The following is a 25256-nucleotide window of genomic DNA, read 5'->3' on the forward strand; positions in this document are numbered from 1 at the left end:
ATTGTTATTTACCGTTTACATTGTTATTTACCGCACATTGATTCACAAAAATACCACCAACCATGTAATTCTTTTAGCGCCTCCGTCCAAAGTCTGTTAAGCGAGACGTTTATTTTTTAAAGTACTTTTAAATGGAATTTGATTGTGAAAAAGAAAAGATGCCGTAGCTTTTAAGTTTTAACTGTTCTTAAATAGAATCCGAATCATATCGGTCCGGTTTAATGGTTTCGGTTTTTTATACGTCCGGTTCTTCCACTGCCTCGTCCTTCACCTCCAAAACCCTAATTACCATCGCCAAAATTCATTTCCGAACGTTCTCCCCGCCCCGTTTCACTCCTAAGGTTCTTCCTCCATTAATCCTTAATGGCGGACCCTGCTGAGGTCTCCGTGATTACGCTTGGAGGAAAGGGTTCATCGCTTTCATCTAGCTCCATCCATGCCATTGCCCATGGCTTTGCTCTGGTTCGGATCGACTCATCAGCCCTCGAGAGGCTTGCATCTTCGTCGAACAATCGAAATGCTGCATCCGTCAAGCACCAAGTCGTCATTCCTGATTACCTGACTCGCGAAGAAGCCAGGGCATCCCTTGTTGTCCTCCTGAACAAGCTCATCATCTCTAGTTCTTCCGGTATTCGATCGGTTATTCCTGTTCTAATTGCGGAGACACTCAATTCAAAGCCAGAAACTTTACAATTTGAGTCACTTGATGTGACCGACGAGGAGTTATCCGTGTTCAAGCAATCGTGTTATGTTTTGAACGGAGTTTGCGCGTTGTTAGACCATCAATCAGCAGCATTATCCTCCATTGCTGATGCTGTGGCGGGCATATCTTGCGAGGCTTCTAGAGCTGACGTGTCTGTGTTCAATTTGATGGACTCGGGTGATGGGTTCGCTTCAAAGGAGGAGGTTGGAGTCGCTAATGATATGAAGGTATTACTAAATGGATCTAAGCTGGTGGGTAAGATCGAGAGTGGAGCTATTTCCAAGATCCCAAAGAATCACGGATGCTTGAGAGAGCAAGCTAAGTTGGTGCATTCGAAAATGCGGGTTGAGTTGAATTCTAATGTGAAAATTGGGAAAGGAGGATCTATGAGTTCTGGGACCGAGGATACTGTTCGGACCGCATTGTTGTCATTTGCAGCCATGCTGTGGGACTTGGGAAAATGTAGTTTGGATAGAGGAAAACTGATTTTGGATTCAAATAGCGATGATAATATGAAGGCGAGTTTGGCGGGTTTGCTTGATAGGGAATGTCCCAGTAATGAGAGTCTCAAAAAGGTTTATAGGTTGGTCTCCGATTTAGCTTTGGATGACAATTACGATGAGTTTGTCCATACTGTCAATGTGTTGTTGTTAACTGTATGGAAAATTGTCGTTTGGGAGGCTATAGCAGGCTTCTTAACGATTGAAGGCGGTAAATTGATAGGAAAGGGTCAAGATGTTGACATGAATCGAGCTAATGAAAAGGTGTTAAATAAGAGTGAGAAGAAGAAAAAAGCAGTCTTGGGTAAAGGAACTAGCGTGGTTGTTCAATTGATTAAAGATAGATTGCAGGGTGAAAGTGGTGATCTGGGGTTGGAGAACTCAGTAAAAGATCTTTTATCCTTTTTGGATCCAAAGGCTTCCGAGTTTGATAATCTATTGATGAAAATCAGAGAGATCGTTGAAAGCAACGAAAGTAGGAGGCTACCAAAGCTTCCCAAGGTAATACCGTACTTCAGAACTTTACCTAAATTCCAAGCTATTTAGCCATCCTCCCTTTGTTTTGGTCTAGGAAGTGGAATCTCATTAGAAGAATAGTGGCATCCTTTTTTCATGGCTCCTGATTCCTTTTGTCTTCAATTGCATGCCGCTACATAGTTTAGCAACGGTAATAATGAAATCGTCCTCTTACTATCAGTTTAAAAATGCTAAATGTATTGCCTTTACTAAATATTCCTACAATACTACATAAAACATATACCCTAAACTTACCATTACTATCCATTTTATATTTTAATTCTTTGGTCCATCAAAGAAATTGTTCCCTATCAAAAAAAAAAAAAAATCTTTGATATATTCTTTATGATCATTGTTATTAACGTAGGTATTTTATACAGCCTTATATCAGTTGAAATTGTTGTTACATGTAGACATGATATACTTACTAGTTACTCACAAACCAAATTACTGAAAAGTGATGATTCAATTTTTTTGGCTGCAAATTTTTTATATTATGCTTCATTACAGTAGTTTATTTTGAAACCTTAGCGTGCAGTAGTTGGCTTGTGCATGCGCCAGGTTTCTATGAAAGGAGAAAAAAAGGAAGACACTATTTTCTTTTTAACACTAAACTTCTCCTCCTTCTTCTTCTTCCACTTCCACTTTTTGGATAAGAATCCAACTTTCATTGAGAGTGCTCACTTCTGGTTTTCTATGTAAAGTAAAGAGAATAACAATAGTTTTCTTTTTCTGAAATCACTAATCAGTATGTTATCTTTGTCTTTTTGAGAAGTCTCAATTTAGAGAAGAAGATAGAAAGTGAGTCATTCCTTTTCATTTGGAAGGATACAGCTATAGGATTAGGCATTATTTTGGTTTTCTAAATCTATTTCATGCTTTTGTTAATACTGTTATCTTTCGATTTGATTTAATATTTTATTGTTTTCCCTCTTTCTAACTTGAGTAAGGTGTTTGTTACTTTAACTCAACTTAATGTTCTTACATATTAGGGCACTCGAGATTTTGCAAAAGAACAAATGGCAATTAGAAAGAAAGCATTTTCAATTATAGAGGGGGTTTTTGAGCGCCATGGTGCCACAGCCTTGGATACTCCGGCTTTTGAGTTGAGAGAAACACTCATGGGGAAATATGGAGAAGATTCCAAGCTGATTTATGATCTGTCTGATCAGGTTATAGTAGATGTTATTACTTGTTTTAACTGTTAGCAGACACTACCATTGTTTCTCTAATCAAGTTTTTTAGACATAAATTGTTGGGATATTTATCCCAATTTATTTTCTTCCATTATTCTGAGTGTCTATTCATGCTTATTCATGCTTCATGAAATAATTACATGATTAACGATCCACTAAAAATATTCTGATCTGTTGTTGAGCATAATGGTTAGTTGACTGTTGAAGTTTTTGGAACTTTATTTATTTTTAATTGTTCTTGTATCTGTTGGCTTATTAATGCCATTTATACTAGCATTTGCATTGATATATGATGCATCGTGGAGCTTTTTTGAGCATCTTAACATGCTATTATCACGTCAAGGTTATCTAATTTTTTGGGTATTATGTATGTTATTCATTTTATTTGTTTATTATTGGATTAATGCTTCTCTGTTTATTCTGTGACTGTCTAGCTCTCTCTATTCTATCAAGTTTTATGATTGTTGGAATAGTTTTGTGACAGAGGAATAACTTGTTGTTCCTTTTTTGTTCTCCATCATTGTAATTTCTTTTTCAGTCCGTTTACAGGGAGGGGAGCTCTGTTCGCTTAGATATGACTTGACTGTTCCGTTTGCTAGGTACATTGCCATGAATGGTATAACATCATTCAAAAGGTATCAAATAGCAAAAGTTTATAGAAGGGACAACCCATCTAAGGGAAGATTCCGTGAATTTTATCAGTGTGATTTTGATATCGCTGGTCAATATGAAAAGATGGGACCAGATTTTGAGGTTATTAAGATACTAACGGAGCTACTTGATGAGCTGAACATTGGACAGTATGAGGTAGCCTTTTTTACTAATTGTTCTGCATAATATAACTCAATGTATTTGTTTGCTTGTTTAATTTTATAAATCTGTAGTAATTTTGAATAATATGCTAAATTGGTAAGTATAGCACAAAACATCAAGCCAATATATATTAAGCACAGTTTCCCATATTATCATATTGCTTGAGTGGACTGGATTCCTGGATTCCAGGATTCCTTTCTATATCTCAGGGTTGCTCAGTCAATTCTGTGTTGTTACTGCTATTTATTTCTGACACCACTTTGTGGTTAAACTTTTAGCCTAATCTATATTGTACACATTTTCTTCTGCAGATAAAATTGAACCATCGAAAGCTGTTGGATGGAATGTTAGAAATTTGTGGAGTACCACCTGAAAAGTTCAGAACCATATGTTCGAGTATTGACAAGTTAGACAAGCAGTCTTTTGACCAGATAAAAAGAGAAATGGTAATTAAATTTACTGTTGACCACAATTTTATTATTTATTGAGCATGCCTGCCTCTTTCTGCCTTACCCTCTTAGTTTCTTTTGGTTATCTGATTTATTTTGATTGCAGATTACGTTCGCCAATTTTAAAATTTGGTGGTAACATACATTTGCATAATTGCATTTCACTCAAGTCAAAGCTCTTTTCATTTTGGTTATTATCATTTGTTTAGTTTTTTTTTTCTAATTTGATTTTGTTTTTAGTTTGTCAACTTAATTTCCATTGCAAGGTAACTCTTACATTTACTCCATTTTCTTAGTTTTGCATTTTTTGTCTTCCATCTAGCCATAACAAAGATGGATTTATTATACTTCAATTTTATAGTAATGTTTACTTGCCAGGTGGAGGAAAAAGGATTGGCCCTGGAGATAGCTGAAAGAATAGGTGATTTTGTGAAGGAAAGGGGACATCCTTTGGAGTTACTAGCTAAGCTTAAGCAGGAGCAGAGCCCATTATTACAAAATAAAGGATCCTCTGGTGCATTGAGTGAACTAGAGATTTTATTTAGTGCTCTAGAAAAGGCAAAGTGTGTTGACAAAGTGGTCTTTGACTTGAGTCTTGCCAGAGGTCTTGATTACTACACTGGAGTAATTTATGAAGCTATTTTTAAAGGTGGTACCCAGGTAAGTTTCTATATGTCATCATCATGTTGGTTGGTACATCCCTTGCTTTTGACTTGTTATGCATATGCTGTTGTTTGATACTAATTTTAACTCTGCTTGAGATTTTTCCTTGATAATTTGACTACCAGTTATTGGGGGGATTTTGTTGTGTTAGAGCAATCAATGAACTCAACTTTCTGTTATTTTGAAGAATTGCTAGATATACAATCTTGCACAGTTAGTCTGGGAGCCTGGCCCTTCCTTTTCGTAAGAAATATTATTTGATATCCCCCTCTGACTTCTTCTGTGTACTGCTTTTGAAAATTATACGTGGACTTTTAAAATAGAAAATTTTGAGATAGATGGTTGCTTTCATATCCAGAATAATCTAGTTATGCAGCTATGATACTTTACTGACATCTGACGGAAATTATTTTGCTCTCTAAGATCATTTCTCCTTAGTTCTATTACCTGCAATGATGTACGAAGTTATCATCATGTTACCTTGCTGCCTCCTAATACGTATTTTATTTGGACGCTTTGAGAGGATGTAATTAACTGATCATTTATGTTCGCAGGTTGGTTCTATTGCTGCTGGTGGACGCTATGACAATCTTATTGGAATGTTTGGTTCCAAGCAGGTCCCAGCAGTTGGCGTCAGTCTTGGAATTGAACGAGTTTTTGTCATTATGGAACAACATTTGAAGGATCAAAATCAGGTAATAACTTATCCTTTTTATTTGAATCCTCTTGTAGTTGAATGTTAATCAGACTTGAGCTTCTAAGTCATTACAGTTTTCCATAAGCCCGCTTGTTAAGGTTCTTGGATAAAAATTCCTAGGTAATGCTGATAGTTGGTCTTGATTAATCTTTTTCCTGGTCTAGTCTTGGGGGTGAATCAATTCATCTTCATTGCTGGGTATTATTTTTTTCGAACTTTGCCTACCTTACTGATTCAGTCAGGGCGATTTTACCGGTTGTGTAAAGTTTGATTTAAATGGCCGAAAGAAAGTATAATTATTGTCCAGCAACTATCTCTGTTAATTGGGGTGCTCTCCCTTTTGAACTCCTGGTGGTTTTCTGAGAGTTCTCAACCTTCCATATCAAAGCCGATTGATGATAAAATTTGAACTCTTCTACTTGTCTTTGTCAACGGACTATTCATTGAATTCAACTGATGGGATTTTGCAGACTACTCGGGCCACTAAGACTGAAATTTTAGTGAGCATATTGGGAGATGATTTAACACAAGCTGCGGAGCTTGCAAGTGAGATATGGAGTGCAAAACTGAATGCAGAGTTCCTGATCAATAAAAGAGTGATGAAACATATTGATCGTGCAAAAGAGTCGAGAATCCCTTGGATAGTATTTTTGGGGGAACGTGAAGTGAGTGAGGGGATTGTGAAGTTGAAAAACGTGGAAACCTTCGAAGAAGTAACAATTCTTAGAAGCAATATCATTGATGAACTGAAGAAGCGTTTGGCCCCTTGATGTCATTGCTGTTGCAAAATGCAGAGCTTGTCTTCTTCAATCCCACGTCAGGAAGAACTACTTTTTCGCTGACTTTTTTTTATTTTTTTTGCATACTGAGATCTACATACACAAGTGTTCTAATACACAGCCTTGGTTGGTATATATGTGTGCGCGCGCAAGAATTTAGTGTGTGGCTCACATTTGGGCTGTACTCGACTGACACACAATCCATTTTTGTAATCCATTTTGCTTGTGAACTTGTTGACATAGATGGCTGATTTCCGTTTTGAGTTATTCCTATTACATGCATTATTTATACTAAATGTATGTATCAATTTAGTAAAATTTGGGGAATAAATGCTTTAGATGTCCTAAATATGGTTTTTCATGTCTTGGGTTGCAAGGTAGGTTTTTTTTAGCCTCATTTTATTATGTTACATAATCTCTAGTGAATATAGTAAGAGACAGAAATTGAGAAAGATGACAAGTTAGTGTTGAATTTTTAAGAGTAGGATTGTGAAGTTGGTTACGGAATAGATATAAGTTTATGGTTCCTCTATTATATCTGGCTTTCTCCAAGCCTCAGTTAATTTTCTTCGGTAAAAAAAAGACTTGGAAGAACCTAACCTGCAACCCAACCCATAATATTATATAAATCTGTGAATTTTCAGTTAAATGTATTTACTGAGTAGCAGATTGTATCATAAGTTAACCTAGAAGATGGGAAAAGGAGAGGAATCAAGTGAGTGAGTTTAGGCGTTTTGTTTCTAATAAAAGGTTGGACGAACAAGTAACAACTGGTGGGTTACACATAAAAACCACTCTGGCCGTTTCCGTCTCTCTCCGTCCCTTCCATTTTCAATCATTTTTTTGTTGCCATAGAACATTGTAGATAGCCTTTGCCTTTGCCTTTGCCTTTTCCTAGTGTAATTCTCCAGAACCCACCGCCATGGAGGAGGACGGTTCAGGAAGCGAATTCCACGACTGGGAGGTTCTCCATGACTATGAGTATGCCCACACTTTCCCCCAAGTTCACTCCAATTTTCCTGATTCGAACTCGAGGTTCTTTCACGTAATTGAAGGCGATTCAGGCTCTAGAAGCACAATCTGGTTTGATTACTTCTCTCTTCGTGATCACCAAAACGATGCAAAGACTTCCCTGGAGTCTACTGTAAACGACGCGTGTTTGGTCGAGTTGGAAAGCCTAAACTCCAACGATACTAATTCGGAGAATCGGAATTCTCGGAGAAGCACGAGTGAACTAGGGTCCGATTCGGGCGATGGCCTTTTGGACGACCAATCTCATGCGAATGGTTTTGCAGATATTACGAAAAGCGTGACAGGTTTCGAAGAAATTGCGACGGACGTTGAGAATTTGGAGAGACGTGAGTCTGACGATGTTAAATTTAGTGGCTCTGCTTTTGTTGCTAGAGATGAACCGCTTTCTGCGAAGGACTTGTGCAGCCCAATGGAATCCGAAGGTCCTGGTGAAGAAATTGGGAGCCAGGATGAGGTTTTGGATTCTAATTCGATTGGAAATGAGTCAGTTTCCTTGAAATTTGGAGACTATGGAAAAGAGAGCGATCATATAGACAGTGTAAATGATGTTTTGAACAAGGATTTGGGTGGGGAAGATGGAGAATCAAGTGAGAAAATAGATGTGGGAACAGAAGAAGTGAAAGTGGAGGCAAAATCTGGTGAGATAGACACCCAGAGGAGGAGGGTTGTGTGGTGGAAGGTTCCTTTTCAGGTGTTGAGGTACTTCTTTCTAAAGGCGAGCCCTGCCTGGTCTTTCTCTGTGGCTGTTGCTTTCATGGGAATGGTGATATTGGGGCGTAGGTTGTACAAGATGAAGAGGAAAACTACCAGCCTTCAGTTGAAGATTGCTGTGGATGATAAGGTTAGTTATTGATTATCATATTCCTAATTTGGTGAAGCTCTTTCAATTGGCAGTCTCTCTCTCTCTATCTTTTAAAAAAGTAATCTTTCTGGATATAACTGTTAGTCGACATTATCTATATCCATTGAATAGTGTACTAAGTTCAAATTTGAGCAACATAATTTGTTTTCGAGTATGTCGTACGTTCTTGTGAATGAGATGGTGCTAAGTTATCTAAAACAGAAAGCTCTCCCCTCAAAGAATTGATGGCAGAAACTTGTATTAACCCCACTACACCCTTCTCTATTTGTGCCTTATATTAACCCCACTACACCCTTCTCTATTTGTGCCAACTCTGAGACATCTTACACTTCTGTTCATTGTTCAACTTTTCTAATTTCCTTTTGTGGGTCAGCTCTATTAGAAACTTTTTTCTTGGAAGAACAATATTTATAACCTTTGATTGACAGTGGGACGAAACTGTGATCCATTATAAATTCTCTCTATTAGATGTGATTTTTGCGTTGAAATTGATGTGGACTATCTTTGATTATCTGGGTTGCCAGATGGAAACTTTCAGAATGCAGTGAGAATAGTTAGTTATATTATAGGCTTCAGCCATTTATAACTTTTCCATTATGTATGGGTGATTTGAGGGGAAAATTGGGGTAGAATGCAGCAACAGATGATGGTTTTGGGTTTGGCATACAAATCCATTTCGTTCTCTGCATTACTTGATTGAATGTAGATAAAAACTTATACTGGTGCACATCTATCGTTTTGTAGAAGATATCGCAATTTGCAGATCGGGCTGCACGATTGAATGAAGCCTTCTCGATGGTGAGACGGGTGCCTGAGGTGAGAGCTTCATGGACGGGTGCAGGTGCAAATTCTTGGCCTGCCATGAGTATGAGGTGAAGTTTTTTTTTCAACTATTTGGAGATGTTGGAGGTCTGCATGTGTATCATAAGGTAAGAGATGCAAGTGTGAGTGAAGTTGATGGGAAGCTTTTTATGCGATGCTTTGTTTGTAAATGAATATGTAAGTCTCTTCCACTAGACTTGATTTTGGACCTTAGTTTGACTCTCATTCCCATACTCTCAAAAATTATGTTTAAATAGCTTAGATTTTTGGTTGATGAAGATTTATAGATTCTCGAGATGGAGATGTATAATAGAACTTGTGTACGATCTCTAACCTCTCTCTCTCTCTCTCTCTCTCTCTCTCTCTCTCTTGCATTCTTTTCATATTTCGTCGAGAATCTATCTGAAAGCTTGATAGGTGCTGCTATTTGGAATGTTACCTTTCAGCAAGAGTAGCAACAGATATGGCAACATGAGCTTAAAGAAGGCATAACAAGAAGCTCCTTTGACGATGATATGATGGAGGTATTGAGTTGAAATTTAATTACGTTTACAGATCTCATTACTCTCCCAATTATTGTGTTTTTGTTCATGTTTTGGCTGAACTGGAACTTTTGCAACATTCACAGCTATGTCACCTAACTTGTAGAGATAGTTAATTTCATTTATAAAAAAAATAATAATAATAAATAAATAAAGTGGAAGTCAATCTTATCAAAAAGTTTCAACTAGTTATGATGTGTTCGTCAGAAATGCTTCTGTTAGCTATTGGAGATCTTAGAGAGACATTAAAAATTCAGTTAGTTAACAGGGTAATTAATAAAAAGAGATTTTTATTATTGAGACAATTGGGGTATCATCATGATTAGACTTCTGATACATGACCCCCACTTAATCTCAATGCGCCTCTAACGCATTCCGTGAATAAACTGAGTTCCACCAGGGAGGTCGCATCATGACTGGAGTGCGCCCTCTCATTTGCAGGGCGGCAGCGGCGGGCCACACAAGCAATCATTCCCTAAAAACGACGTCGCCGGGAACTTCGTCGCCGGGATCGGGCCGCACAGATGATTATAGCTGACGTTCAATTTCTCAAGAACCACCACCGCACCGGGGACCTTACCGGACACTTGATTTCTGGATAAATCCAAGTACTTCAACCTCTTTACTATCCTCAAATCTTGCAGCTTAAAATTCAACTTGTTTCCGGAGCCCCAAAATCCCACCAAGTAATCCGTCCGGTTCAACAATCCCACCGGACTGCCCCTAATCTCATTCTCCGATAGATCGATGTAATCGTAGAAGTACGTTTGGGTCGGCTTCCAATCCTCCATCTTCATTTTGATCCCACATTTCGCCAATTTCAGAGAGTATATTATCGGCGACGACGTCACCCATTTCGGAATTTTCCCCAGGTGAAACTTGTTGTACGACAAATCTAGCGACTCGATTCCTTTCACGAACAACTCCGGGAACGGATCCACCAGCGAATTCCGAGACAGATCGAGGTTGAATATTTTCGTCAAATTCCTGAAGCTTTTTGGCACTACTCCAGATAAGTGATTGGAGGAGAGATCGAGGGTATCCAGTGCCCTAAAAGTACCGAGAAAATCAGGGATGTTCCCTTTTAGCAAATTGTGCCCTATCTGTAAGTAACTGAGCTTCGCCGCCAGAGCTGAAATTGAGCGCGGAATTTTTCCGGTGAGTTTATTGTGGGAAAGACTGAGAATCCTCAACTCCGGAAATGAGCCCCAAAAATCCGGAAGGGGACCGGCGAATCGATTTCGTTCGAGGCTGAGGAACGTCAGGCTTTTAAGCTGCTGGATTCCAATGGGTATGGAGCCAGTAAGAAGGTTGCTACCGAGTTTGAGCTGAGTCAAGCGATTCAATTTGGAAATTGAACTCGGAATCGGACCGGTGAACCTGTTACCTTCAAGACTGAGTGCCTCGAGTTGGCTCATATTCCCGATAGCGGCTGGCAGTTGGCCTGAAAGCTTGTTGTTTTCAATGTAGATGAAGAGGAGTTTGGGGAGTTGGAAGAGTGAAGGCGGAAAAGGACCTGAAATGTTTCGGAGGTTGACAAGGTAGATGGAATCCAAGTAAGGGAGGTTGGAGAGAGAGTTGGAGATGGTGCCGGAGAGGAAGGCGTTGGGGTGGTCGAGTTGGCCATAGAGGCTGAGACTGGTGACTCGGTTGGGGACCGAGCAAGTGACACCGGCCCAAGTGCAGCAGTCGACGGCGGACTTCCAAGAGCTTAAAAGGCCAGAGGGATCGGCAGTAATGGCGGATTTAAAAGCAAGAAGGGCATTTCGGTCGCCGACATGGCAGGCGGAGGCAAGGTTGAAAATGAAGATGAAGAGGAGCGGAAAGGGTAGGCGGAAAAGAGAGGAGTTCATTGTTGGGTTTGGGGCTATTAGGAGATGAAGCGGAACGTGGGAATTGGGAAAATTAAGAGGCGCATTTCTTGAAGTTGAAGGTGGCGAACGTGGTGCGTCGGCCACTGTTTTTGACTCTTCGGAAGAATTTTAATAAATAAATTCATTTTTCCAGAAAATTGAAGACGCCATAAATGCTTCAAAAAGACGGAAGGGAAGATTTGGAACTCACAGCTTGCCATGCAATCCTTATGACTCGACACACGGACCACCTGCGAAAGTTCCAGAGTATCTGCAGTCACGCGCGCGCGCGTGTAAGTAAATGAATGTTGGAACTTCAAACTGGAGGAAATTAGGCTGTAATAAACCCCATTAAAAAAACAACATTTGAGATTTACTTGTCTCCTCAATTTTTAATAAAGTACACATTTGTTACAATGCTATCAAAGGAGAGTGAGTGCATTTTTTAGATGGGATCACTATCACCACAACACAAATAATACATTAGTGTCCAAAAATGGGTGCAAACAATAATGAAGGAAAACAAAATCTTAAGAAATGAATAGAGAAATGTGAGAAGAAATACATTGGTGAATTTCAAGGATACTTGGAGTCGGGGCAGGACCGATCTCTAGGAAGCCAAAGGAACTTTGATTTCTATGTACACGCCAGCCTTGTTTCCAAGTTGCCCCGATAGTGGACCAGTAGAGACGTATGAATATGAGAAGACTGGGTACCCAAACTCTGGTGTGCATTGGAGTCACCCGACAAAAAATACTGATGAAGATAAGAAAATGTCAAATAGTATAAACTCAGTCCAACTAAAAGTATTTTGAACCCGAAGATGGCGGTGGGGCAGGGGGCATCCGGTTCGGAGTACGGCGACTGTTAGAACTTGAACGTGAGTTCGAATCCCCATTTTGATCTGAATCGCTGTAACGCCGACTATGACCAGTGGATGAAGATCTATTATAGTTGGCAGGACCATTAGCTGCAGAATCAAAGGCAGATTTCCAATCTTCACCTGATGATGGAACACTCGTTCTCGGACTGCTTTCTGCAAAGACAAACATTTGTTTATTAAAAAACGGTAGCTTAATGGAAACGAAGTTATAAGTCAAGCTGAATGGAATCAGGCCTTTGTAAACTTTACAAAGGAAACGGCATGAATGAAAGTTTCTAATTGCATACCTGCGCCGTTGTCAGACCAGTTGGCTGCTGCAGCCGCTCGGTTGTCATGTACGCTGAGTTCACGTAGCAATTTAGAGAGAAGGGATGATTGTTTTTGGTAGACCTCTCTCTTATTCTTTACATTGTGATCCTCGAGAAGAAGCTCCTCAATCCTTGGTGTGCTTTGAGCACTACCGAAAAAGAACAAAAATTATTTTCTAAATCATTAACATGTTAGGTCTGATCATAGAACTGCCACAATCATACAAAAGATTAACAAATGTCGCAAACAATAAGCAGAAGTGGATTCAACCTGATCGAACTATACAACTGGTTTAGCATATCTTCCTTGGCTTTCTCAACTTGGCAGAGCACAACTGCCTGCTCAGTTCAATCAATCAACCAGCAAGGTATAAAATTAAAACCCATTATATGACATAAGAGGGGCGTACTGATCAACAGTGTAAGTGATTTTTCTGAAGCTTACTTTTGGGACATTGGCAGCCAAACTGTTCAAAACAGCTTCAACATAACCACGTACTTCTTGGGACATCCACCGTAGTTCTTCTTCAGGATCAACAGGTTTTCTAGCCATCATATCCTTAATCAAGTGAAATCAAGTTAATAAGTAATCGCTTGTTTTTCAAAATTAACAGTTACATGATGTATAATAAGAAAAAATGGATGATGTCAACTATAAACAAGATTTTGTGAAGCTAAAAATTGGTAGCATGATGGGTTCACAGAACACAGAAGAAGTCGTGATCATCCAAAAACTTGCTACAAAGAAACGAATGCAAGTTGGTAACTCACAAGAGAACCATCTGAAAAACTCTGCCGCATGGGAAGACCACTATCAGGACCCTTCATCTGTCCTCTGGAAGGTTGAATAACATTACCTATCTTATTCATCCATTCAACCTTGTCAGCCATACTTTCTGCCTTCAAGAGAACAGCATTGTGTGCTGAAACGAGAAAAACGAACCAGTTGTAACACAACAAGTTAACATAGACGTAATTGCAATGGATATTCTCCAAGGAAAGGCAGGCTCTTTGGGACAAAATTGCGATTAGTAAGCATGGATCAATACCCATTAGAGAGTTCTATAGGACGTTTCACCTTTCAACTTCCCCTCTTGTATTTCCCTCTTAGGGTGAAAAAGTATTTATCTAAATAGAACAAAATGTGGCATAACAAGATAGAAGGATCCGCTGCCCATTGCCAAACCACTGGAACAATTAACAGATAACAAACCTTTAAGAACAGTTTTATATGCAACCTTGCTCGTGATCTTGAACATAAGACCTTTTCCAGAATCTGGTCCATTAGATTTCTTATCCTTCAAACCCTTTGAAGGAGCTTCTTCCTCATCTGAAGTCTCTTCAACATTACATTCCTGCAAAATTATTTATAAGAGAGTCAACATGGCAACTCAACCATAATTTGGCAGCTTTGGCTAGAAAGAAATTATAGTTTTCAAGGACGTAGGAAAAGATTATAGGCATGGTCAAAGGGGACTTCCCTTTTTGTACATATAATTCGCTCTATGATAACTATAACTAGGAAGAACTTTTGTAACTTGGCTAGATTTGCCTTTGCTAATGAATTCCTGACTCTGCCCTGTTTGTTATGCTCTTTCATTTCATTAATAAAAGTTGAAATATATGTACACATTGTGATATCCTAAAAAATAATGTTATCAGCAAAAGATACCATAGTTTGAATATTTTATTATAAAAGGTGATTTTCTAAGACAATTTTAGTAAAGACAACCACAACCATAACAAAAGAAAGGCATACAAATGAAAGAAAACAAAGGCATATAAAAAACCAAACCCACAGAAGGTTTACAGAATAATAACAAAACAAATGTGTCACCAACGCCCAAAGAGAAAGATAGAGGGACCACAAATCACTAGAGTCTCTCTCAAACTCTCTATAGGTCCTATTGATTATATATATATATCTCAAACTCTCTATAGGTCCTTTTGATTATATATATATATATATATATATATAGATATATATATATATTCTTTTATTATTATTATTATTTTTTTCATATGAGTGAGTATTTGAACTAGTTTGTACATACCTTGAATATTCTCACGAGACAACTGTCTAACCCTAATGCATTTGTTTGTTAAGGTAAATTATAGGATATTAAATTCTAGGTAGATGACTACTATGGCTTGAACTCATTCCCTCTAAACCTTTTATTATTTACGTGGTTCTTCTTGATCACTAGCACATACTTTAGGTCGGGAGAAAATAGGTTTAAAATTTTGAGCTTCAATAGTTATATGCACATGTGCTCATTGAACTGTGAGAGCTCAACGAAAATTGGAGTTTCGCAACAAAAAAATGTGTTAGTAAAGATTGTGTCATTTGAAAATTAACATAATCACAACTAGAAGAACTTGACAATCTCTATACCACTTCTTCATACCTCCAAAGTGATCACACCACGGAAATGCCTCTCCTCTTGCTTCTTTGTGTAACCAAGCTGAATAAGAAAGGACAAATTGTAAGAACTATTCTTCTAGCACAGGTTAGATGAAGAAAGGACAGAAAATCAAGCAATGGTTACACAAGAAAGTACACGGATTCCCTTTTGTAATTCAGCTTAGATTACAAATTAGACATACTAATGCAGGAAGAGATCTAAAAACGTAGTATAGAATACATCTACAAGCATCAAGCACATCTTGAATATTCAACGCAATTCCGAAGTGGTTGAGTACCCACAAAATTTCTCAAACGTGAAGCAACAGAATGAGAGATACAAGTAGAAGATGAAGAACCTAATATAGTACTAGCACATCTTTATCAGAATATCAGGACATTCCTTTGCAGATAAATCAATTCTTTTTAAAACAAGAAACAAAGCTTTTAATTGAAGAAATGAAAATAGACTAATATTCAAAAGATCCAAACTCCTCCAAAGGATTGAAAAAAAAAAACAGATTAAAAGAGGAAATTAAAGCATGTGCAGATTAATAAAACATTATCACCTAACTTGTTCAGCTACTGCGTAGTAAGCATAACGAGAGGGAAATTGTTATTGGAACTTTATATTGATACGACTTGCCTAGTACTTGATGATAATATTCCATTGATACGACTTGCCTAGTACTTGATGATAATATTCCATAAACTACAACTACACGCACATTTATTTATTTTTAATAATAATATATATGCACACATGTCCAACAGAATGATGAAAAAGAGAAATCCACCATGAACATTCTTTAGCCATCAGACTTTCACATAATAGCAAATGGAAATGATCGAACACAATGACACAATACCTTTCCCGTCTTTTCATTCAGAACAAACCATCTTCTACTCCATCCATTTGTTTTAGCGCTTTTCTTCAACAGAAAACCTAGAATATTTGAAAGTTCCAAAGTTAACTGGGGTAGTCTTAGTAACCAACACAGACACCGTTACAAGAACCAGACTCCAATATTCTAGTCATCCAATAATGTAAACCTTCAACATCCAATCCAATTCTTAGATTTTAAATTCAAACTTACAATAAAAAGGATGAAAAGTTTATCCAGACAAAAGATTATCTGACAGACACTATTCAAATGAGAAGTAAACGATTATCTGACAGAGACTATTCCAACAAGAAGCTATATATTCAAAAAGAGCTTTTAAGGCTAACGGCCAACAAAATGTTCACCACAGGATAAGATGTCGTGATGGATTAAGAAAATTACAAGTTAACGAGCATCAGTTGCACAAGAGAGCAAACAGAGAAGTCTACTTGCAATTTGAAAATTACATACCTGCTGTTATTTCCCCTTCTGGACCAGCAGTCTTCAAACTAGAAGTTTCCTGTACTTCTTTGTCCTCTTTGCCTGGTTTTTCCTTCATCGATTTCAGGCTTCCACTTGTTTGAGGACTAGTTGCCTGACCCAAAATAATATCAAAGAGAAAGAAAAAGGAAAAAGAAATAAGATGCTTATGGTAAGCACGGCGTGAAAAAATGATAGAAAATCAAATTTTATATCAATTTTCTGTCACTTGAATCATACAAGAACAGATACCCTGTTTAATATTGCTTGCTCTGCCTCGTGACCTTTCTTTGATGATTTGTGTTTCACCTCCTCCTCTCGACGCTGCCTCTCCATCCTAACTCATGCAGAGTACACTTATAAAAATGTTATAAGGAAAATAAATGGCTATAAAATGAACTTTCAACGTTAAATTTGAACTATGTGAATTGAGGAAAAACTAGGGGAAGGTTGGTTAGTTATCCACTCTTTTAATCTTCAATAACATTACTGTTTACTAGGTGAAGAAATTAATAAACAAGCTAAATAACATATTAAAAGTACCTCCTTTGTACCAATCGAATAAAATGTTGTGGAGGCACAAAAGCTCTCTCCATGTCAACAAGTGCAACTACCATTTTCTTCGCTTCGTTCTTAAATCCATCTAATGCAGCACTCGCAATGGCCACAATCTTCAAGAAAGTTGATAAAATTTTAAATTTTTAGAGCCCCTAGGCCAAACGATTTGACACTGTCTTGATCATGCTACATGCATATACCATTTTCTCTTCTCGAGAAATAGGGAGTAATATGACATTAGAAACTAGAGAAATTTGTTAGTGATACCTCTCTTTTGAAAGGCGGGTATCTTCCCAGACCTGGTGTAGAATTTGCAGCAGCAGAAACTATATCCACTAGAACACGATGGACCTTTTTTTTATCAGCCATGCAAGAACTCCATAAGTAGCAGATTAAATAAACTAAAAGATGAAGTACATAATGATGAGTAGGTGCCTTTTTACATATTTGGCAAGGTCAACGAAAACAAATTTGTACATTTGTTTTCAAGGAAAAAGACTGTTAATCTCAGGTGAGCAATTCAATCCCTATAAACAATGAAAGTGCAAAAAAGATGACAGTGATACAAACTTTAAACATGCAAATATCTAAAATTTTGCACTAGACATAAGAATTGAACTTCGTCTTTAGAGGGAAAAGGACCAACCAAATGAAGAAACAAAGCCCAGCAAGTTTTACCTCGTCAACACAGAGACGTGATGGTTCTTTTGCAAGCTCTAAAACACCTTTTATTAGAGATCGCAAACCCTTTTCAGGGGATATCAAATATGGTTGATAACCATCAGCTTCTAACACAATCTGTTTCAAAATAATCAAAAGACAATAAGTAAAAGTTGCAAAACATAGAGATAATCTGAACGCAAAACAAAAAATTCAACGTCACAAGAACAGAGTGGTGAGAAGAGGAGGCATAAAAAACGTACCCTTTTCACATTGTTAATGTCAAAATGTCTGTCGATTGGGAGCTGCTTGATTCTATTTGGAAAGTTTCCCTCAAAACTAGCAACAATTTTCCAACCAGCACCCTAAAATTGAAAATTATCGTGAGCAACTGAAACCCACAAACCAAAGGAATTGTTGCACCACTTTGATGTATGAACCGGAATAATCATTCAGACTCCACCGTTACTTTATATTATAAGAATACGTTTATAGGTTGTCAACCAGACTAAATGAAAGGAAGAAACTGACAACTATATTGGACTAGAAATGACACTAAGCTTGGGATTTCCTTTTTCTCTTTCTTTAATTAACAAAATTTTTGGATGAAACACAGCCAAATGAAACAAAAACAGAAAAGGAAAAGATTAATTATTGAGATATTTTTAAAATTAGAAATATTTTCCATGAATGCTTTTATAAATAATACAAACTACTTTCAACAATTTCTATTAAGCATTTAATTTAATTTTAATTTTAATTCAAGAAGGTAAGGAGTATCTTACCAGCTTCTTACTGCATATAAAAAATTTATAAAAAAATGCACAGTTTAGTGTTCCGTTACTTAAGAGAGATACGTACTAAACATAGAAATTTTAATTTTAATTTCATGATTAAGTTCGGTAGTCTGTAAATGTTTTCATTAAATAAAGTTCGCTTTAATGCGTGAAGTTAAACTAATTACATCCTAGTTTCCAAGTTCATTCAGAACGGGAAGTCTGATGTTTTTCCACCTATTTTCTTGTCCGTTAACATGAGCCTTTAGGGACTAGGAAAATTCGCATCACATGGACACAAAAAAAGGTTAATATTGCCAATTGTGTTAAGTTGGAGCTGCAACAAGAATGAAATTAACATGTATATTAATAAAATAGCCAGATATGGATCTCCACCAGTGAAATTAAAGAGAACCAAGTATAAAACCATATTATCACTCACCTCACCAGTTGCAATATGCTGAAGAAACTTATCCTCAAATTCACGGCAGAGTTGCAAGGCTACAGCTCTTGTCCCTTCAGCACTTTCCGACGTTTGATCACCAAACTTTGATAACTCATCTTGAACAATCTGAGACTTTCCTTGTAACCTAGCATATAGTGATTAAGAAGTGAACAAAATCTAGGAAGCCAGTTAACAGAGAAGTACACAAAAATCCCATGGAGGAAGATCAGATACAAATTATATCATACATTTATTGATCTGTCGCTCACATTCTTCAACTTAATAACCCAAGACTACATTGTCAAATTTTAAACTAAATATTATTTGTCACAAAATTATTTTTTCAATATTATTTTTATTTTTATTGTTATTGTTATTGATATTTTGAAAAAGACCCAACAAAGTTGAAACTTACAAAAGTCAATTACAAGCTAAGCCACCTTTAGACATGCAAACCTTACCAAGATCCAAAATTCCTTATAGCTTCAAAAGATTCTGAGTTGGATGTTCGTTCTTTAATATAAAAACAGAAAATCATTGACATAAAATAATAAATACAAAGTAATATGACCTAGTCATGCAACTGGAATTTGATCAAATTTAATGGGAAAATTTTGACATTACTTACATCGATATGATTGATTGCATATATAAGCAATTTAAAAGCTTGTGGTTAAAGAATACATTTGTAAGGTAGCACCTAAAAGAATTACCCTGATAATAGGTTGGGAAGTCTGAGTTTAATACGGTTCCGAATTTGATGAGCCAAAGCATCCACCAAAGCATTTCTTCCCAGTTTACTCTGTGGGGCTCCAGTCAGTATGGATTTCAGACTTTCGCTCTCGGCCCTCCAGGCAGTTTCCAAAGAATTTTCAGAGCCAACAGCTCCAGACTGTGCAGAAGCAATTGAAACAGATTGACCAATTAAAGCAATCCACGGTACATCTGAAGCCCTTGAAGGTCCTTGATTTAATAATAGAGCCTGAACAGCAGCCAGCGATTTCTGATCCGAAGCAGCTTGATCTATTTTACTAATTATCCCAATAGTTCTAGTCCCTGCAATCAACATGATATTCTTCATTTTAACAACAAAATAATTAACAACAAAGTTGGAGATATTTCATTCAGAGGTAGTTAAGACCCAACCACAAAAAAAAATGTTAGTTGACGTACAAATAAAAAGGAGAAAGAAAAATAGAGTATGGAATGACAAAGGTGCATCCAGAACAAGAGGTAGCTAACTCTCACATGCCTACATTCCAAACCAATAGTAAAATGAATAGTTACACGATTTATGACAGCTACAGGCCTAAAGAAAATAAAATTATCTCCTCCCTGCCCTATAATGTATATGCAATCAAAACTACATATACGTTTTAATATGCCCTGGTAATGAAATTTACCTTCACTGTCATATTCCTTTGCCAGTCTGAGTGCACGAGTTGAAGCAATCTCAACTGCTTGAGAGGCAGGCACAATGACTAGCAAAATGGCATCATTGTGCTCAGCATATTCACTAATCTACAAAATAATAACTATCAATCACTCAAATTGCTTGATCAAACAGAAAAGTAACCAAAACCAATAGTGACCCAGGGGCATTTTGTTTCAGAATTGTTATATCACCAATCAAAATGTGTATTGCCTTCCAATGATCACACATGGTATATTGTAGGAGGTATTTCACCGATTTATCATTTATGATATATCATTACTTAAAAATTAATGAATAACATTTTCAACACTAGTTGGGAGTAAGAAGAGCTCTCTGACTTACCTAATTTATTAACTTAATTATATACTATTGTTTACAAGTTACCCATTAGCTTTAAATGAACCTCTGTCCAATAATTGCATTTCCTAGCCTTTGAGCTGAGCATGACACTGTCCAAGCCCAACGATTTTTTTTCTTTTTTCTTTTTTCTTTTTCACTTTGTTTCATTCTTTGGCAGTTTTCCCTCCAATAAATGACTCCCTCTTAAACAGAAAACTCAAGGAAGGAAAATCACCTTTATGCTATAACAAGTTCCCTAAGAATTTCTCATCCTCCAAGAACATTAGTGAATTATTTTTCATTTAATGATTCTCCCTTTTTTCCTAAAAACAATAAACAAGTGAGGCATATGCTTAATAACTCTAATCATAAATAATGCAAATTGTTTTCTAATGCAATTTTAAAAAATCACAGGACCTAGGAAAATTTAATAATGAAGTCAACCAAAAAAAGAGAGAGAGAGAGAGAATATTGTTAAGATTGCAACATTTAAGAAAATTATCAAATTATATCCACTTTTTCTTATTCCATCAGAAGTGGCAGAATCTTATTGAAAGGATTTTCAGGACATTCCTCTGGAAAGGCAACAAAGATGGTTCTGGTTTTCATCCTCTAAAATGGATCACGAGTAAAAAGGCAATTATCAAAGGAGGCCTTGGGATCATCGATTTTCTCAGATAAGCAATCTAGTTTCAACTTGAATATGGAATTTACTACCTACTCAGCTCTTTTGTGGTGTAAATACAAGAATGCTGAACCACAGACCCATATTATAAAAAACAGCCCTTTATCTGCTGCTTTTTGGAACAAGATGTTACAAACTTTGGGTGGTAATACAGCTTTTTTGGGGGAAATTCTCTTCTCTCTCCTAAATCCTCACGTATCATCCTTTCAGGAATGATAAGAAGATTATTAGGGAAAATTTCATTGGAGAAGTTGGAAGGAGTGCAACGCTAGATTTTCTCAGATAAGCACTCTAGTTTCAACTTGATTATGGAATTGACTACCTACTCAGCTCATTAATACTCGAGATTGGCTACAATACCATGGTTCTATCTCTCCCCAAATTGCTGACCTCTTTATTACAAGAATGCTGAATCACAGATCCTTACTATCAAAAATGCCCTTTAGCTGCTGCTTTTTGGAACATTTGATGTTAGAAACTTTGGGGAGGTAATACAGCTTTTCCAGGGGAAACTCTCTCCTTTCTCTCCTATGTCCTCACTTATCATCCTTTCAAGAATGATAAGAAGATTCTTTGGGAAAATTTCATTGGAGCATTTGGAAGGAGTGGAACGCTCGATTTTCTCAGATAAGCAAGCAGAAGAGTTTTTTGTAATTTTCCTTTATAGAACCTCATCTATTATTTTGTAATCATCACATCATTAATGAAATGTGTTCCTACTTGAATTACAGAAAAAGAAGGATATACTTGAGTTAACTTTATAATTAAATTCTCCACATTTGACATTCAGTGTAACTTTCTTTTAAAAAAAACCATAGTTTATGTATTTTATTTTAAAGTTTTACCACTATCCCCCAGCCTTAGGGTTGCACCGTTGGAAATTAATAATTATCAAAGAATTCATTCTATCGCTAAATGTACAAAGGAAGGAATAAGAAATAAAAAGGATCAATAAATGACTACTACTCAAATGGTAATTTGTGCTTACCATTGATTCACTCACGCTCCGCTGATCAAGCCCAGGTAAATCAATCAATTTCAATGGAGGTGCTGAGAGAACGAGTTGTAAACTCAATTAAATAATTTAAACTAAAGCATCAAAACATAGGGACTAAATGGAAACTATACACAAGACATAGGGACTAAAAATGTATTTCTCCCACCATTCAAACTTTGTGGACGTGAGAAGAATAACTGTTATACTGTGTTATACTATAATGCATACGCCAGTGTCCATCACTGATCTACCATATGTGGAAGTACTTCCTAACTACTGCTGATCTTATTTCTGCTCAGTACTTGTACACTGTTTATGTGATACTCTCTCACGAAGAGCACATGAAAATACAACCTTGTTAAATTAGAGAAATTGTCGGCCTCTGATCATGGACTCAGAGTTACCTGTACTAGTGCGAAGCTTCAAATAGATTTCATCCCGGCTCTTGCCAGAGGAACCTTTACTTAATCTGTCCTGTAGAGAGTGCCGCAAAGCACCTGCATAAATACAGGAAAAATGAGGAAGAAAACATAAGCAGAGAGATATGGGTTAGTTGAACATGCTATACAAACAAAAAAAAGAATTAGAATGCTGAAGAATTACCATCAATTACTATCAGTTTACAAAATGTTAAATGGTCATTTTCTAGAACATGAAAGAGGCAAAAGACCGGATGAAAGATATGTCACCAATTGACATTAATAACTTAAAGAGAAGCTCTATTTTTTATTAAAACAAATTCAATTAGAAAATAATGTTTATAGAAAAGTAAGAAAGGGAATTAATATAACAGTTAAATTTTGTAGAAATACTTAACCATCCATCAAGCATCAGCACAAAGTTGTAACACGTGGATAAAAGTAAGGAGAGTATCCATTAAAGTCACTTACTTGCAGAAACTTGCTGAGACTTATTGTCAATCTGCAAGATAATTGATTTGCTGCTCAATGAGCTATCCCTCTGTAAATCAATGCTTATGGGAGCTCTAGTAGCACCATTTTCACCAGTTGGCTGGCCCAAAAAAAAAAGGATACAAACTCATAAAGTGACGGTCCTAATGTTGACAATTGCGTAGCAGTATATTTAGAAACTCAAATGTAGGTTATGAGAACATTTGAAATCCAACTTACCAAAACAGGATGTCCAATCAAACTATTTAAAACAGCAGATTTACCAGCACCCTGAAAAAAGAAAAAAAAAAATCAGGACCCATACTATTTCTTAGATGGTAAGGTGCTAGAGTTTTCATGATTGTGCATTAACACTTCGGTAGCAAAAAGCAATAAAAACCGTAGGCTTCTTGTTTTTCCGTCCCTTTCCAATTAATAATTCAGAAGTTCAGTTAAGAAGGTACTGGATTTCTCCTTCCAATGTTTTTAACAGCAGAAAATCACCATAAAATTTATTAATGTTGAGATTATAACACTATAACCATAGAATCATGATAAAGCGACCACAGTATCCACGGTCAATTCAGTTTCAAGTGATGGTTGAAACTCCATGCCAAATTTATTTCCATATTTATGTGAACTGCTTCAGCACTATCACTCATTCATCGACTGAATATTTGCTTTATTCTTCAGGAAGTTTCTGACTCTACACTTATATGCCTTCAACCAGACAAAAAAACTTAGAGACATATAGAATGGTCCAGAAACAAGTACATCGCAAGTGACCTGATCTCTAAAGTATAACACTACCGAGCAACCTGGTAGACAATCTAAGTTTATCGAAGCAGAGGTAATTTCATCGCTTCTCAAAGTGGCCTGGCAAACTAGAAATGCTGGTGCCGTGAAACATATCAACGCGTTTTCAATAGCTACATGGTCGATACAGAATAAGTAGATCGATATATCAATCCATCATCCCAATCTCATGGAAACAGATACAAACGTCGAATGGCCTTGCAATAATGCAGGTGTTCCGATCACCAGGAAGTAGTACACCTCCTTCCAATTATAATCATACGTCAATCTCAATAACTGAAGCTGCACGTTTCTAAAAATTTAATGAGTTTCGGAATTTCTAAGATTCAATTCAGATATGATCCGACACTTCAAGTGAAATTTACGTGAATTCAACGAACAACGCATGGGAAAATGGTAAAGAGATGCCGAAACTAGAAAATGTAATTCGATAACGAATCCGAACGGATGAGAAGTTACCACATTCCCCAAGGCCACGACGTTGAGGAAAGTGGAAGGCCTGCGAGAGGAAGCAGTGGAGGTGGAAGTTACGTCGACATCCTCATCGGCAAGCAAAGCCGCAGCTTGCCGCATCGAGTCCGACAGCTGCGCCAACTCCTCGATAGCCTCCATTGAATCCATTGTAGGATGAGAAATGAGAGACAGAAGGTGATAACACAGTTGGATCTAACTCAAAGGTGGATCGATTCAATTGGAATCCCGTGACAATATAGATCTCTGAGCACAATTCATCCAGAAAATCAGAAAAAAAAACGACGATATTACTGTTGCTCCTTTCCCTTGGTTCGAAAATCAGAGAAAATCGAAGAGTTCCCTCTCAACTTTCTCCACTGTCTTATAATTCTAACAACAATTTGATCGCTTCTCAGTTTTCCCTCGTTTATTATTTTATTTTTTTCACCCTTAAATTAAATTTTATTTTACGTATTTCCCATGAGATTAGCATAACTCTTAGGATTCTTTTTTTCTTTTCCTTTCTTTTTCCTTTTCCTTATCCTTTTCCGGACAAGATCTCTTCGGCTCTTCACAAATAAATTTTAATTTTAATTTTTTAATTAATGTCTGGATTGTGTTTGTAAATCAACGGATCAAATAATTGTTTAATTTTATAAATTATAATGAATTTATTTTTGTTCCTTCGGTTGGTGAAATGTTGAGGCCAAGAATACTACGGATTTCGATGTCCAAAACAGAGGCAATCCCTCCTTCCCTGTCCTATTTCACACTTGAATCTTCTTGTTTAAGCTTTCTAAGAGAATGTCCTTTTTA

The 25256-nt window shown here is 36.9% G+C and overlaps 4 protein-coding genes across 5 annotated transcripts; 2 read left to right on the top strand and 2 right to left on the bottom strand.

Annotated features, from left to right (window-relative positions):
• Positions 1-282: 282 nt before the first annotated feature.
• Positions 283-6677, top strand: LOC111487614 (histidine--tRNA ligase, cytoplasmic-like). Its single transcript, XM_023135076.1, has 8 exons — positions 283-1704; positions 2712-2891; positions 3465-3722; positions 4040-4174; positions 4556-4837; positions 5395-5535; positions 6008-6382; positions 6545-6677. Exons 1-7 carry the CDS (start codon positions 364-366, stop codon positions 6305-6307), a joined length of 2637 nt encoding a protein of 878 aa, XP_022990844.1. The 5' UTR covers positions 283-363; the 3' UTR covers positions 6308-6382; positions 6545-6677.
• Positions 6678-6994: 317 nt separating this feature from the next.
• On the top strand, positions 6995-9365 carry LOC111487451. 2 transcript variants are annotated; one of them, XM_023134856.1, is made up of 2 exons: positions 6995-8189; positions 8958-9365. In XM_023134856.1, exons 1-2 carry the CDS (start codon positions 7239-7241, stop codon positions 9084-9086), a joined length of 1080 nt encoding a protein of 359 aa, XP_022990624.1. In that variant the 5' UTR covers positions 6995-7238; the 3' UTR covers positions 9087-9365. The 2 variants fall into 2 exon arrangements, with proteins under 2 accessions (XP_022990624.1, XP_022990623.1); XM_023134855.1 differs by having other exon boundaries at positions 7004-8189; positions 8955-9365.
• A 482-nt stretch (positions 9366-9847) lies between these two features.
• On the bottom strand, positions 9848-11571 carry LOC111487450 (probable leucine-rich repeat receptor-like protein kinase At1g35710). Its single transcript, XM_023134854.1, has one exon. The coding sequence runs from the start codon at positions 11425-11427 to the stop codon at positions 10006-10008; it is 1422 nt and encodes a 473-aa protein (XP_022990622.1). The 5' UTR covers positions 11428-11571; the 3' UTR covers positions 9848-10005.
• Positions 11572-11799: 228 nt separating this feature from the next.
• Positions 11800-24842, bottom strand: LOC111487449 (dynamin-2A-like). Its single transcript, XM_023134853.1, has 22 exons — positions 24447-24842; positions 23412-23462; positions 23172-23292; positions 22686-22778; positions 22273-22334; positions 20229-20346; positions 19539-19881; positions 18823-18970; positions 17868-17969; positions 17623-17742; positions 17212-17295; positions 16930-17057; positions 16639-16723; positions 16378-16501; positions 15892-15968; positions 15027-15083; positions 13832-13973; positions 13390-13541; positions 13064-13177; positions 12890-12957; positions 12598-12767; positions 11800-12463 (listed from the first exon to the last, which is right to left on the bottom strand). Exons 1-22 carry the CDS (start codon positions 24606-24608, stop codon positions 12228-12230), a joined length of 2757 nt encoding a protein of 918 aa, XP_022990621.1. The 5' UTR covers positions 24609-24842; the 3' UTR covers positions 11800-12227.
• Positions 24843-25256: the final 414 nt, after the last annotated feature.

Source organism: Cucurbita maxima, unplaced genomic scaffold (assembly GCF_002738345.1).
Source record: "Cucurbita maxima cultivar Rimu unplaced genomic scaffold, Cmax_1.0 Cma_Scf00012, whole genome shotgun sequence".
Taxonomy (NCBI): Eukaryota; Viridiplantae; Streptophyta; class Magnoliopsida; order Cucurbitales; family Cucurbitaceae; genus Cucurbita; species Cucurbita maxima.